At 43.4% G+C, this 14,013-nt stretch overlaps 1 protein-coding gene across 1 annotated transcript in view; it reads left to right on the forward strand.

Moving 5' to 3' along the window:
- The window catches only part of RGS5 (regulator of G protein signaling 5), a 45,758-nt gene that overhangs the window by 19,511 nt on the left and 12,234 nt on the right, over window positions 1-14,013 (forward strand). Inside the window, exons 2-3 of the mRNA XM_036922860.2 lie at window positions 3,463-3,573; window positions 9,849-9,910. Of these exons, the coding sequence (XP_036778755.2) occupies window positions 3,463-3,573; window positions 9,849-9,910 (173 nt within the window). The remainder of the gene's footprint in view (window positions 1-3,462; window positions 3,574-9,848; window positions 9,911-14,013) is intronic.

Below are 14,013 nucleotides of genomic sequence, written 5' to 3' on the forward strand. Positions count from 1 at the left end.
ATTTCCCAATTCATAACTCTAACTTTCTAATGTCTGATATACGAACCTATACTAAGCCAGGTGTCAAAACCAGAGGAAGAAGTATTTTCCAAAGACTAGGTTTCCTTTCTCGCTTGTGTTCCCGGGGCAAATGTGAGGAAAAGCATAATCTGATGCTCAGCTGTGTTTGTCTTCTCTGAGGAAACAGAATAGGATTTTCTAGAGGCAGTGTGATAAATGGCAGTGGGTTTCTAGATCACCCCACAGAGAAACCTGGTTAAGATAAAACTGTGGTAGGGTTCTGATTCATTCTGGTTTTCAAAGGCCGGTGTGGAACCACCACTTATGGACACTGTGTTTAATGAAAAATTACTTCCTGAAAGAATTAGCCAAAGAAAATTTTGAAACAGATTGAGTTTGCAAGATAGGACGTCACCTCCTGACGTGGGGACAGTTGTTAATGGCACCTTTCAATAGTTTTAGCTCTTTTTGGTTCTCAATAGTGAATTTGCTGTGGGCTGGGTACTGTACGAGGGTTCCTCTGTCAAGATGCGTCCCGTTGTGAGGAAGGAGCTGGATTCATCTGTTCTTGCTGATCACACTTACACTCAAGCAGTGCAGAACTACTTTTGTATCCCTTCACAAGCTTTGCACAGTGTGGAGCAAGGGAGGGTTCCTGTGGCCAGGATTCTCACCTGGCCCTGGTCAGCTGGCTCACTTCGCACGTGTGGGTAATACGTTGTTATTGACTCTATATAAGGAGCTCCGCCCAGTGCTCTGGGCTGCACGGCTTCAGGAGGGCAGAGGCTGGAGTGGTGGCAGCGCCGGGGACAGAGGCTGAGATGGCTGCAGGGGGCAGAGAGGCCCAGAGGCAGAGCCCGGCCTGCTGCGTGCAGCTTCACTGAGTGGATGGGATTCTAGCAATCAACCTGTCACCGTGGGAATAAAGTTGGGTATAAACCCTTTCACCCAAGAACATTCCGCTGTCATCTTTTCGGTCTCATTGAATCCATAGTGAACTTGCCCAGGGCTATGGGCTTCAGCCCCCTCTTTCTGCCCAGACAGCCTGTCCTTTTCTTACCCGCCTGGCTAAGTGCTGCTCCAGCCCTGCTCCACTGAGAAGCCCCCGGCTCGGCCTGTGGACGTGGTGTCCTCCCCCAGAGCTCTGCTGCTCTCTGGACATCCCCTCCTTGAACACCTGCTTGTGATTGTTTACAAGTGTGAAGCCCCCGCAGGCTAAAGCACCTTGAAGGTAAGGCCTAAGCCAGGGAGCGGTTTGCCTGTTTACTGTGTACTGCTGACATGGGAGACGTGGTCGAGGAGGAAATCAGTAATGAATAAAGGAAGTATAAAAACACTGCAAACAGTTGCTGCAGGAGTTCCCCCTCTGGCTCCTGGAGATGGGAGGGGAGGGAGTGTGTATGAAGCTCTCCAGAGCTGGGTGAGATAGAAAAACAGACCTGCGTTTTGCAGCTAGAGTACTTACACCGGGCCAGCAGAGGGTAGCCACAAATATTGCATGCATTCCTCCCTCCCCCAAATAAAGTTTTCTTCATATTTCAGATAAATATAAAATTGGCGATTCTTGTTTCCAGAGGTAGAATGTAGGAGGTGGTGGGTGTAGTAATTCTTAGCAACATGTGAGAAACTTTTTGGACCTTTTAATTTGGTACTTGAAGCTAAGGAACATGGATTGAGGTGGCTGGAGCAACAATTATGCACTTAGAACTAACTTTGAAGAGACAGTATTATAGGCCCAGTGCTGAGCTAAGTGATTCACATGCATGAGCGTATTTTATCATCACAGAAAGTTCTATGCGGATGTGCTGTTTTATCAGTCCCAATTTCTAGGCAAGAAAATGAAACCTCAGATACTTTAAGCAACTTGCAGAGCCTGCAATCAAAGTGACACTTACCTACCATTACTCTCATATTTCATATAAGTTCCCTCAACGGAACATTCCCAGTTTCAACCATAATGCTGTGCTCCACTGAGCTAAGTCTGCTGCAGTGTGAGATATTCCAACAGCCAGAGAGATAATCTTAGGGAGAGAATGGAAGCAGAAAGAAAGAAATGAAAAGACACTGTAGAGACGACTAATTCGAAAACATAACTTCACAATGGTATTTATGACACTAAAAGAAAACATGATGTGATTCGACATTTGCAGAGGTTAAGTTACACAGATTTCCTTAACTTCCTCTCCCTGAGAGCCATAATTGCTCATCTTATGCATTTTGTTTACTTCAGTTTTCTCATCACTGTCTCCATGTGAATGAATGAGGGAAGTGTGTTTATAGGAGCAAAACGTGATCCAGTCGCAACATGAATCCCATCACAGCTCTTTAAGACTTTATGATCAGCATTGCCCAGGAGCTAAATGTTAGCAGATTTGTGAGGAAGAGAATCCACATGTTGTAGTCCCCTTTGGCAAATGTTTTTGAAAGTTGACTATGTGGTCTTGTATTCTAGCATTGTGATGATCACACAGGAGTTAAAAGGGGTTAAGTCTCCATGTCCCCCTTCAAGCAGGTCTCATATCCAGCTTAGAAAGCAGACACGTAAATTGATAATGATACACATGATGATAAACTCTATCTTCCAAGTACATGTAAAGGGTCAAGGTGAGAGTGGCATGACTGCTCTGTGAATCACCCAGTATGCCACGCTGTCTTATCGAGCCATGTTTAAGATTTGCTGGGTCTTTCTGAGTTCAGAGTTGTGATAAAATCATGGGTAACTTAAAAGGTTAGTTTTGAAACTGGGCTGGAAAATGGTGGCATCCTGTGCTGGGTGAGTGCCCAGAATTCTGAGCACATCTGCTCACTAAAATGCTGAAGCTGGAAAAGAAATGTGTAACGTTGCTGTAGTCGGTCCACTGGCAATTAGTACTTATCTGTGTAAGGTTTACAGCATGTGAAACACTTTATAGAGAAGTAACTCTTCAAACAGGTGGAAAATGGCTGAAGGGCATACCTAGGTTAAGTCTGTCATTTTACAGAAGAGGGAACTGAGGTCTGCAGTAAAAAATGATTGTTTTTTTCAAATGTCATGCAACTAACTAATGGCAGAGCTGGGACCAGAGCTCATGGAAGTCAGGTGGAAAATGCAGTGACTCGTTCCACCTATGAACTCTAGTGTCAGACAGCTTGGGCCCGTGTTGCCTCTCCGCCACATTCTGGCTGGATTATAAGTTAAGTTATTTAAAACTCTCTGTCATTTGGTTTCTTCATTTTTCAAATGCAATAATGCTTCGTCGTCTGCCATGTGGAAAAGACAATGCAGATTAGCTAGGGACCTAATAAGAGCTTCAAGAATGTTAATTATTAGAACCCGTGTGTCCCAATTTCTACATTAGTATTCTTTCTGCCACAACAGGGAAATGGGGTTTTGTTCAGGTCTGTTTCTCTGACGCAGGAATCTTGTTTTCAGATCTGCATGCTCACGTGGTGTTCCTGTCCCCCTGATACCTCTTCTTTCAGGGCCAAGGAGATTAAAATCAAGTTGGGAATTCTCCTCCAGAAGCCAGACTCGACTGTTGACCTTGTCATTCCATATACCGAGAAGCCAGAGAAACCTGCCAAGACCCAGAAGTGAGTCATGAATATATATTCCATTCCTTCTCCCCAGAGGATGGCTACTTTTCAAGTGATAGCTCCATCTCTCATCTGTAGAACATCCCCCTGCAATTACTCCCCGAGAATCCTAAGATCCCTCAGAGCTGGTTTATAGATAAACAATTCTTTCTTGACACTCCTGTCTGGAGCATAATGTCGTATCCTGGCAAGATGCTTAAGAAATAAAGGTAAGGCTCTGCCTTGGACCTTGTTGGAGACCAAACCTTATCAAAAGGCATCCACCACCTCATGAAGTTGCCACGCTGATGTGTGGGAAAAATGACCTGCTCGCTTGCAGCCCTGGGGGCAGGTAACCACTCCTGCCAATTAACTGTGGTCACGATGCCCACCTGCTAGGGAACCAGCCCAGGCTCCTCCTCAGCAGGAAGGTAAGGTGGAAACATTCCCACACGAAGAGGCTGAGATCAAGCCTAATAGTTTCTTCTCCAAGATATCGTCCCTGTTACCAAACCAAACGAACCTGGGTCTGCTCGCCTGACACCCAGCAAAGGCCCGCTCTCAGGGTGCAGTGAGAGAAAGTGGGAGTTTTTTTATGCCGGCGTCAAGCAGGGAGAATGGTGGCCAATGAGCAAGGTCCTGAACTCCCTGTGGGGGTGCCTTGGCCAAGGCAAAATGATGGGAAAGAGTTGCTGGGTGTGTGGGCAGCTGGTCCCCCTTCTTCTGACTGGTCTGTGGTGAGGTGATGGGGGGCTGTTTCAGGAGTCTTAGCACCCAGTCTTCTGGCTCCAGCTAGTCTGGGGTCTACTTGCTTGTTATCGGGAGGTGGCCCAGCTGGTGGGGATCTAAATTCCTGCAAATTACTGAAAGGATACATGAGTCAAGAGTTTATCTATGGCTTTGAGGGGAGCTAAGAGTCCTTTGTTTAGTTTGCTTTGCCTTGGTTTACAGTCTCACGTTTTCTTTAATCTCTAATTATGCAATTTAGTTCCCACACCTTGGGTCAGAGTTGAGGCACCCGGGCTTCTCTTTGTTCCAGTCTGAGGGGTTTCATCAAATGGGGGCCACCTGTGCAGTTACCTCCCTTTGAGGTCCAGCAGAGGAACAGAAGAAGCTTCCTTGATGGAAGAATGAACCCTCGGCCAGCTGTTTAATTCTCACAGCAAGCATTTCCCCAGTCCATTCGTTAGTGTTCCCGACTGGACTCTACAGACCCCCTTCCCTTTTCCCCACCTCTCTTCTCCCCCGACCTTCTGATAATTTAGGCATGGATGGAAACAATAATTTTAAAGATTCCAGATGTTACGGCAGTGAACCCAGCTCATGTTTTGCGTTGGCTCGACTATGACTTCCACTACTCACCATTGTCACGTTGTTTGCTACTGTTGCACAGCCTCACGCCCATCACTGCCCCGAACAAGTACACTTCCCTTTACAACAGAGACAACCATGAAAATCAAGAAAGGAAAATGGGAAGAAGAAGAGCCACATATATTCAAACTCCTTTACTCGACGACCTGAAAGCTTTGAGGAGACCACTGAAGTGTGGTAAAAATACAGGAATCCCTTTTGCATCCATTTCTTTTAAAATCTTAACATTTGGATAAATTGGCCAATCTTTTCTTCATCCAAATACCCTGCACTAGTTGGGAGACACAGAGATGGGTTATTCTTTTTTAATCTTTTCCCACAACCAAAGTGGATATTTCCATTCTCCTTTTGTGACTTCAAAGGCATCCCAGACCGGAAGCGAGGCGTAATTGAGTTTTCTGCGTTTAGAAAGGAGAAGCTCCTTCCGTGTGGAGCGGCAGGTGCCAGACGGTAATGCAGAGTAAGAACCACATTTCAGAGCAGCAACAGATCAAAAAGCCTATTTGGAAATAAACAGTGGGGTGGTTATTGATCTGCTGGAATCAGGTTTAAAAAAATATAGTACTCCATTCCCTGCTTTGATTCTCTGCTTTAATACACCACACAGACACTTGAACTAGGTGGCTTAACAGGGATTCAGAGAGAAGCAGTTCTGGAAGAAAACCTGGGGCTGACATTTATTGGATTATTTTCTTCTCTTGTCTTCCATCCCCTTTTTCCTTCCAGCAGTTTGAATTGTTATGGAAAAATATCCTTTATATCCCTAGAGACTATTTGCATGTCTCTACTGCACTTTTAACAGTGACCACGACAAAGCTTTCCCACCGTCTTCCAAACCCCTAACCCTCATTCTTCCGCCCCCTGTTTGGTGAATTTCCATGTCTTTTCACAAACAGGAAAAGATTTGTGTTTGCATGAGCTCCATTGGTCTCCCTTTTCCCTCACTTCAAAATCTCCCAGAATTTTTTTTGAACCCATGTTCCTCTCACAGAGAAGAAAATAAACCTCAGAGAACAAAATAAACCTTCTCTGGCCCGAAGGTATTTTTAACCACTCTCATCTTTTAGAAAAAAAAATCTTTTTTCTAAGCATTTTCTATTTTTAAAATATATTTTTTATTCTTCTAGTTAGAAAAAGAAAAATGGAGCCATTGAGAAAAAGAAGAAAATAGTTGCCTATATCCCCACCCCCGACAACCAGCTTTCATTACCATTTCAGTATTACTTGCGCTTTTTCCCTCTGGACCCTCTTCCACTGGGAAGAAATCTGTACCCATGTTCCACTCAGAAAACACTCTCCCAACTCTTGTCCCTTTCTCTTGCTTTCACTGGATAATTCTAGAAGAAGGTCATCGCTTCTAGTATCTTCTGTAGCTTCTTACCAGGTTTGAACCTCACCCTGTGACGTGTAGGCAGCATTTGATGCTGCTTATGAGCTGGGCTCCATAAAACTCCCTTCCGTAACTTCGAACCCTGAATTCCTCCCATCGTCTCGCCCTGATGGCTCCTGCATTTGCCCACCCTCTTTATGTGAGCATTTCCTAAGGCTTGGGTGGAGGTCCTCATAATAAACAATAAGCATATTAGTAAGCCACATAAACTTAGTTTGCAGTAAGTCTTGTCATGGTTGCAACATGTGCAGCATCTGACATAGATACTCTTAGAGATGTTCCTTCTCCCTGCCAATGTCACTAATTTTTAACTACATTTTTGTTGCTGTTTTACTACTTTAGAACTCTAGGATGACCTCCACACATAAAGAGACGCTCGCCTGTGCACAGGGAGAACTCTTACAAAGGATTCTGGTAGGCATGCTCTGATCTGGTAAACCACAGAGCGAGGATTGAAGATGTATGTACAATGTTTGGCCAACAGATAGACATTAAAAAGCAGGTGTTTTTATCTGCATCCCCACCCATGCTGCCCAGGTTCCTGTGGGCCATGGGGTAAGGGCTCAATAAATGTTCATGGACTTGACACTAGGCAGGAGCAGGTTGCACTGCTGGAAGGGAGCAGAGCAGGCACTTAGAAGGGCCAATAAATAATTTCATTTTCCATGTCAAAAGCAAGAGCATGTGAGAACATTACCAGAAGGGTTTAAATATGTGCCAGGGACTGGGTAGATTAAAATAAAAAGGAGGGCAGGGAAGAAAACCACTGATGTTTAGAGAAGTTAAAATACTTCCCCATGATTACAGCTGGTAAGTGTCAGACTTGTCAGTCGCTGAAGGAACGGTTCATGGGGCTGCAATTTATGAAATCCAAGTTTTGGGTTATCTGTGGCTCTTGTCAACTAGACTATGGCAATTGAACCATTGTTAATTTATGCATCAACTTGACATGCATTTATTATAGGGTAGATTATAGTTACAGTGGATGTGCCAGTAGACAGGGTGGAACGCGAGAAACTGTCCATGGCTGACAAGCTGTATGTCTGGGCAGGAGTACAGTGTTGCCATGTAAGGCGTTCAGCAGGTACGTGTGGTTGGAGTGTGGAAAGGGAGACGGCTCTTCCAGCCCAGATGCGCACTTCCTGGACCAGGCGGCATTTACACTGGGCGTTATGAAACACGCAGTTAATCACCAGCCTAAGTGTCTGTTTGGCCTTCCACTGGAGCTGGCTTCCTCGCCTGCCCCCACACCCACGCCCAGAGACTCTGTGGTCAGCTCTGTGGTCCCGAGACTTACTAGTCATTTGGATCTGCATGTGTTTTAATTCCAAAGAAGTCAGGCTTAGTGGGGGCTGGCATATTCTGAGGATCAGGACAGGATGAACCTGTTACCTCTTCGGCTGGTAATCAGAAGGCTGGGCTTTATGCTGCAGGGCACGCGATCCGCTTGACTGTGTCCTTGAATCCGTTTGGCTGACTACAAGCCCCAGGCAGGCTCTGCACACATCCTTTTCAGGAATTTAATCATGGCTGTGATGAGCTGCTGAGACTGACCATTAGTCTGGTGCTAACATGACTACTGGGGACAAACTGGACCTGGTAACATGCATAAGATCGGTGCACCTGCTTGAGTCATTTCTTCTTCCTGTGCCCCACTACACTAACCAGAGGAAACAGGGTGGGGAGGGAAGGCCATTTCATTTTATGAGAATCTTTATCAGATCAGGAAGAGGTTCAGTCAGTGAGCAGGGCCTTCCCCTTGCTATTTCTTCTCTCTAATTATTTAATGTCCTGCTCTTTCCGTTCACAATCAAGAAAGACTTGATGGGTATCTATTTCAAGCAAAACATTGAACCCACTGTAGTGAAAACATTAAGATGTGTAAGGTCTGATGCTACAAGTGTAGATACAAAATAATATATACATAGGAAAAGTTCTCAGTATTAGGTAATACATGAGGGCCAAATGGAGTTCTTGATCTCTGGAAAACAAATCCTTTTTTAGTTAGAAATAAAATGGGGCAGAAAAATACAGGGACATATTTGTAATCCATTCTTCATGTCCTCTCTCCTTCCTGTGTACCTTTAACCAGAAGAAAACGGAGGGAGAGAAGGTAGTTCACTTATTAAAAATAACTTTTCAAGAAATCAGCATTGAGTTTTTGATCTATGACACCTAGGTGTCTAGCCAGGAAAAAAGAAACCTTTCAACATTATGTCACCAGGTTTGGTACTCTCATTTTTGGCATGTTTAACTTTGAAATAGTAAAAACATAAAACTTTATGGAGATATCATATAATTAAGATTCAAAATCTATGCATGTTCTACAATGAGGAATTCAGAGGTAAAGGAATTATTCACAATACTTTAGCCAAAACATCTACTGCTATCTCAGACTTCTTACATAAATAAAGTGAAGCTGTATCCAAGCCTGGAGAGCAAAATGAGAAGTAGAATTAGCAGTTGTCTTATCAACCTCAGCTGCTGGTCTGAATAATTAAGATATTTTTTTAAAGACATTATTTTTTAAAAACCAGAAGCAGCAATTTTCCCGAACTGTCTAAAGAGTAGGTAGGCTGGTTAAGAGAGAAGGAAATTCCAGTCTAGGAGAAACACCTTCACTGGCTTTAATATCTTAATAAATGCCTTAGTCTGTTTTGATTCGACAGTGAAGAACTCACATCTTAATGCAAGAGTCCGAGCGTGGGGAACCCCTGCAGAGAGCACAGGGAGCCCCCTTCCCAGCCGGCTCCAGCCTGACTTGACCCAATCCTGCTGTGAGACAAAACTTGGTGGTTAAAATGAAATAGCTGCAGGGTTCATGCATATATAAGTGTTAGAGCAAAAACAGATCAAGAGGAAATTACATATTGGCTATTACCTTCCCTTTTCAATCAGCATCGAGAGTATTTGTGCACAGCATTCCTAGTCACGATGTAGAACCATCTTCTTCTCAGAAAAGTAATTCTTTCAAAAATCATGATCCTTTCCTAACTGAGAAGGAAAAATCAGATTTTTTAAACTGTGGACTTGATATGATCACACACCCAACAGGAAGCAGCACGACACAGTCCCCCTTCCGCGGCCTTACTGGGAAGGGATGTGGACGTAGAAGCCAATGCCCTTGGCTGATGACGTCCAGTGGTTAAAGTGCGGCATTGAGGAAGCAGAGGGCCTGAGTTCCATCTCTGTGAAGGGACAACTGGATTTCATTCAGTTACATTTGGAAGAAAAAAACCACAGTTGGAGGTTCTGTCAAGGGATATACAAGAATATCAAGACAGAGACTCCTAAAAAAGGGACAGACCTAACCACATCGCTCAAAGAGATGAAAGTCTGCCATATAGATACGTGAGAGCAAACCCAGCTCATAAAGCCTATTGTTAGAAAGAAAATCACTCCCACACGCTTGTCGTCAGGATGGTCATTGGTTGATCATTTCTAAGAAAAGCAGGTCTAAGTCCTTGTCGGTGTGTGTGGGAAACTCCCTCCTCACGTTTGTCACCTTTTTCTTCCTCAATTCTTGATTTAGGCCCAGCCCCGATGAGGTCCTGCAGTGGCGTGATTCCCTGGACAAGCTTCTGCAGAACAACTGTAAGTCTGAATTACGTTTTGTGAGGGTCAGGGGAGGGACGGAGGCAAAAGGCACCTTTGTATTGCCCGTGTCCTTCTTCCCCAACCTGGACATTTCTTCAGTTTCAAAGTGGCCTCCACAAGGGCAGGGTGCCAAGGGCGTGTGGTTATCCAGCTCGCACGAAGGGACAGGTCTTCTGCGCTATGGGCGAACGTGAAAACGGAGTGTCCTGAGCTCTCATGATTGCACACCGCGCTGCTATCTGTCCTGCTTACTATGCGAGCCGGAGCAAGGGGCTTGACCTGTGGGCTGCTTCCTATTTTCATCAGCAAAATGGAGATGCCACCTTTTCCAGCTTGGCCTCGCCGTGGCTTGATGAGGATTGGCTCCGGCACTGTAAAGGTCCCTGGACTATGAGGCGTGGGTTGGGCAGCATGTCCTGGTTCAAACTCCTATTAATTGCTTCCGTGACCTGACCTGGGTTTTTATGTCCCCCATCCTTGCTTTCCTCTGCTAGCCGTATGCCTTTTATGTCTTCATGCAAGACATGGCACAGGTGCCGGCAAGAGCTGCCTGCCCAGCTGGTACCAACAATCCACCTGAGCTGGCATGCTTTTCCCTCGATCCAAAAGCCTTGCTGGTTCCCAGGACCGGTAGTATCCCGTTCAAATTTCCAATGTTTAAGGTTTTTCCGTGATAACTATACGGCTGGTCTGCAGCAAATGAAGTGTCCTCCCCTCCATGTAGGATTTCCACCTGTGACCCTTCCCTGGGGTGCTTTGTATTCATATGTCTACCTGCTAAAATTCTCCCTCTTCTATAAAAGCTAAGCTAATGCTAAATGCTTAGTCTTCCTTAACCATTCAGCAGGATTTATCCTCTGAGCTTCCAGAGCCGTTTGTCTGCACCTGTTTTATGCCACTTAGGACTGGCTGCCAGGTACCTTCTTCCTAGTTGTCTCCCTCTTATGATACATTATAAACTTATTGACAGCCAGGACATAGTCATTTTTATCTGGATAATTTCACAACAGGATGTGCCCAGCATGGAGAAAAGAAGTATTGGTTGAAGAGTTCACTTTACAAATATGATTTGGTTTAAGGTATCCAATCCGTATTTCTCCATCTTTACCACACAAATGAAATATGAACTTGGTTAGGTGCCTTGCAAAAATGAAGATTTAAAAAATATTTCTCAAAGGACCGTCATGATTAATGGGTACAGAGGAGATGACACACCCCATATGCTGAATTGTATATGAGCATTTTTTTACGTCTTGTTTTTGGTGAAGTAAGCTCCTCCTTACCTCTGATATAAACAATATTTGATATTTAGAGGCAGAACACCAAAACCCGTAACTTGGAACTTTCTCAATTGTGTCCATTTTTGATTCTCATTTTATTTCTTGTGCTAATCAGAGAATGCTGCCCTGACACATATAAAGTGTTCAGTAAATGTTTATTGACCCAGTGGGTGAACAAATTAATTCACTTTGCTTCTTGGATCTAGAAGTTCATTTAATGGACCCAGAGGTCCATTAAGAGGGAAATATTTATGCTCATCATTGACCTATTTATTGTCTTCCACCACAATTCTAAGGAAATTTGCAACCCGAAAGATCACATTTTGATACATACTGAATGCTAAGCATCCTGGGTACAGGTATTTATTGCTATTGTCAAGGAACCTGAGAATTAGCAGAACGATTCCTGTGTTTTCAAACCCTTTAAGGAGAAGGACATATATTTTTACTCCTGCATACAATCCTTTTTAATCATACTAATCCTCAGGGCCACATACTCATGTTTTAGGCTTTTAGGAGACAGAGAGCTATCGGGATAAGACAGAGAGGGACAGAAGTTAAGCCAGAGGCAGTCATTAGCACTTTGTAATTCGTTGAGGTACTAAAGCCTTTCAGCTCGCCAGTAGATGATGACTATGGTGTGAGCTTGAGGCCCCAGGTTCTCACAGTAATACTTTCTACTTAGAGGGGAAAAAATATATGCACATATATATTTGTGTAAATACATATGTATTATAATATTCACAATATTTCATTCAACTTTATCTTTAATTTATATATGGATACATATGTGTGTACACAGTATGTCTGTGTATATAATGTGTGTGCATATGTAATACATAATCTTAAACTCCACAAAACTATCTTCTTAAGTAATTAACATTTCTAAGACTGAGCAATTAACTTTCCCAAGTAATAAGTGGAAAAGCATTCGATAACTATTCTAATCAAAATTCCTTTCTTGAAAGGGTATCTGTCCAAACTAGTTTGAGTGAAAAAGAGGGGTTTTGGTACGGATATAGAGATCTCACAGAATCAGAGGACAGCCATGCCCTCTAGGAGGTGAGGCCATTAGTAAATAAGACAGTCTCTCCCTCTCTCTGTCTCTATTTCTCTGTTCTTACTGTCTCTCTCTTCCTCTTTATATTTCCATCTCGACCTCTCTCTCCCTGCTTCTCTCTGTCTGGCCACTCCTAGAGAAGGGACTAACAGCGTGACAGGCATGCCCAAATCATTCTACCCTGGTTCCATCAACCTCAAGTAGCAATACTTGACTTCATTCCCCCAAACACCAGCTATTGTGTATCATAAATAACTTCAAACCAAACTTTGGCAAGTCAGTTCTTATGAGATGTTCTTACTTGAATCTGCTGAAATGAACGGTCTGTAATCAGAAATATCTAACCTTAGCTTTAGTAAATAAGACAACTTGATATAAAATAGGTAATGAAGAAAGATACCATTGGGAAATATACACATTTCAAACTTCACACTCCCTTCTTTCATGTTTGATTTGATAACCTAAACCATTTAGCTTTTGGGGGGGTGGCATCTTTGTTAATTTATTAGGAATGTTTGGCACTCCCTTCTGCTAATGTAGGATATTGACTCTCACAGGTGATATAGTTCCCAGGCATTCTTTAAAGCCACATTTTCCTTTAGTGGAAATGAAATCAGTTGGTACCTAACCTCTAAAACATTAAGACCATTGAGCTGCTGTTCAGTCTTTTCTGGCTTGCAAGATTTCTCTTACCTTTCTTCATTTTAAAAACCATTTTTAATCACCCAGCATATTTGAGTCTGTTTTGAAAGAATGTCAGTTTCTTAGATGTTCTCCCTTCGGTTCTGTGGATGATGCCATCTGTTTTCACTCAGTAGGTCCATGGGGCATATGACAGTGTATTGTTCTTTAAACACAGAAACAGATCTGCACATGGGAGTTCAAATAAGAGAGTGACATCAAATTCCTCTACCAGATCGTCTCTAGGAGCAGGGAAAGAATGAACCGCAACCCCGTAGCAGCTAAGTTTGTATGTGGATTCTTTCCCCCAGGAGCTCCAAGGGGTCAGAACATTTCCCTGAGACACCCTTGAGATTTGGACTCTCCCTTGGGGAGTGGAATAGTATGAACCCTAGTTCCTCCCCTGCCCCCGATCTTTGCATCCTCCTTCTGCTTCTGTCCCTTTGGTTTCCAATCTTCTCCCTTCCCTTTTCTGGCTCACCTTTATCCTCATCTTACTAGCTGGCGGCACAAGCTCGTGTAAAGTGGTAATTATAATGATAAAAACAATAGCTTGCATTTATTATTCACATGCACAAGGCACTGTCCTTATCGCTTTGCATATATTAATTTATTTAATGATTGCAATAATTTTAGGACTTTGGTACTATAACAATTTCTATGTTCCAGAAAAAGAAAACTGAGGCACAGAGCACTTAGGTAACCCGCCCATGAGATGAAATACTACAGCAATATAAAGCAGTAAATGTATTTCTCTTTAAATTCTTTGTTCTTTGGTTCTCTGATTTGGGAAGAAATGCTTTCTGTGAGGGCCTTATTTAATTAAATCCAAACCTCTGTTAAATGTTAGGTGCACAGATTTAGACAGGAGGTGGGCTGCAAAAGAGTCTCAAAGGTAAGCGAAAGTCAGACCTGAACTCAAAGAATTAACAACCTCCTGGAAAAGACAGACTTACAAGCAAACGCTCACGGTGAAAGATCAGGAAGTGAGCTCTTCTCTCACAATTATAAACATCTTCAAGAGCAGAGGGTAGTTTATCTCACAATATAAAGCAATATTTGATTTGGAGTTTGAGTGA

The sequence above is a fragment of the Manis pentadactyla genome, chromosome 19, assembly GCF_030020395.1.
Source record: "Manis pentadactyla isolate mManPen7 chromosome 19, mManPen7.hap1, whole genome shotgun sequence".
Classification (NCBI taxonomy): Eukaryota; Metazoa; Chordata; class Mammalia; order Pholidota; family Manidae; genus Manis; species Manis pentadactyla.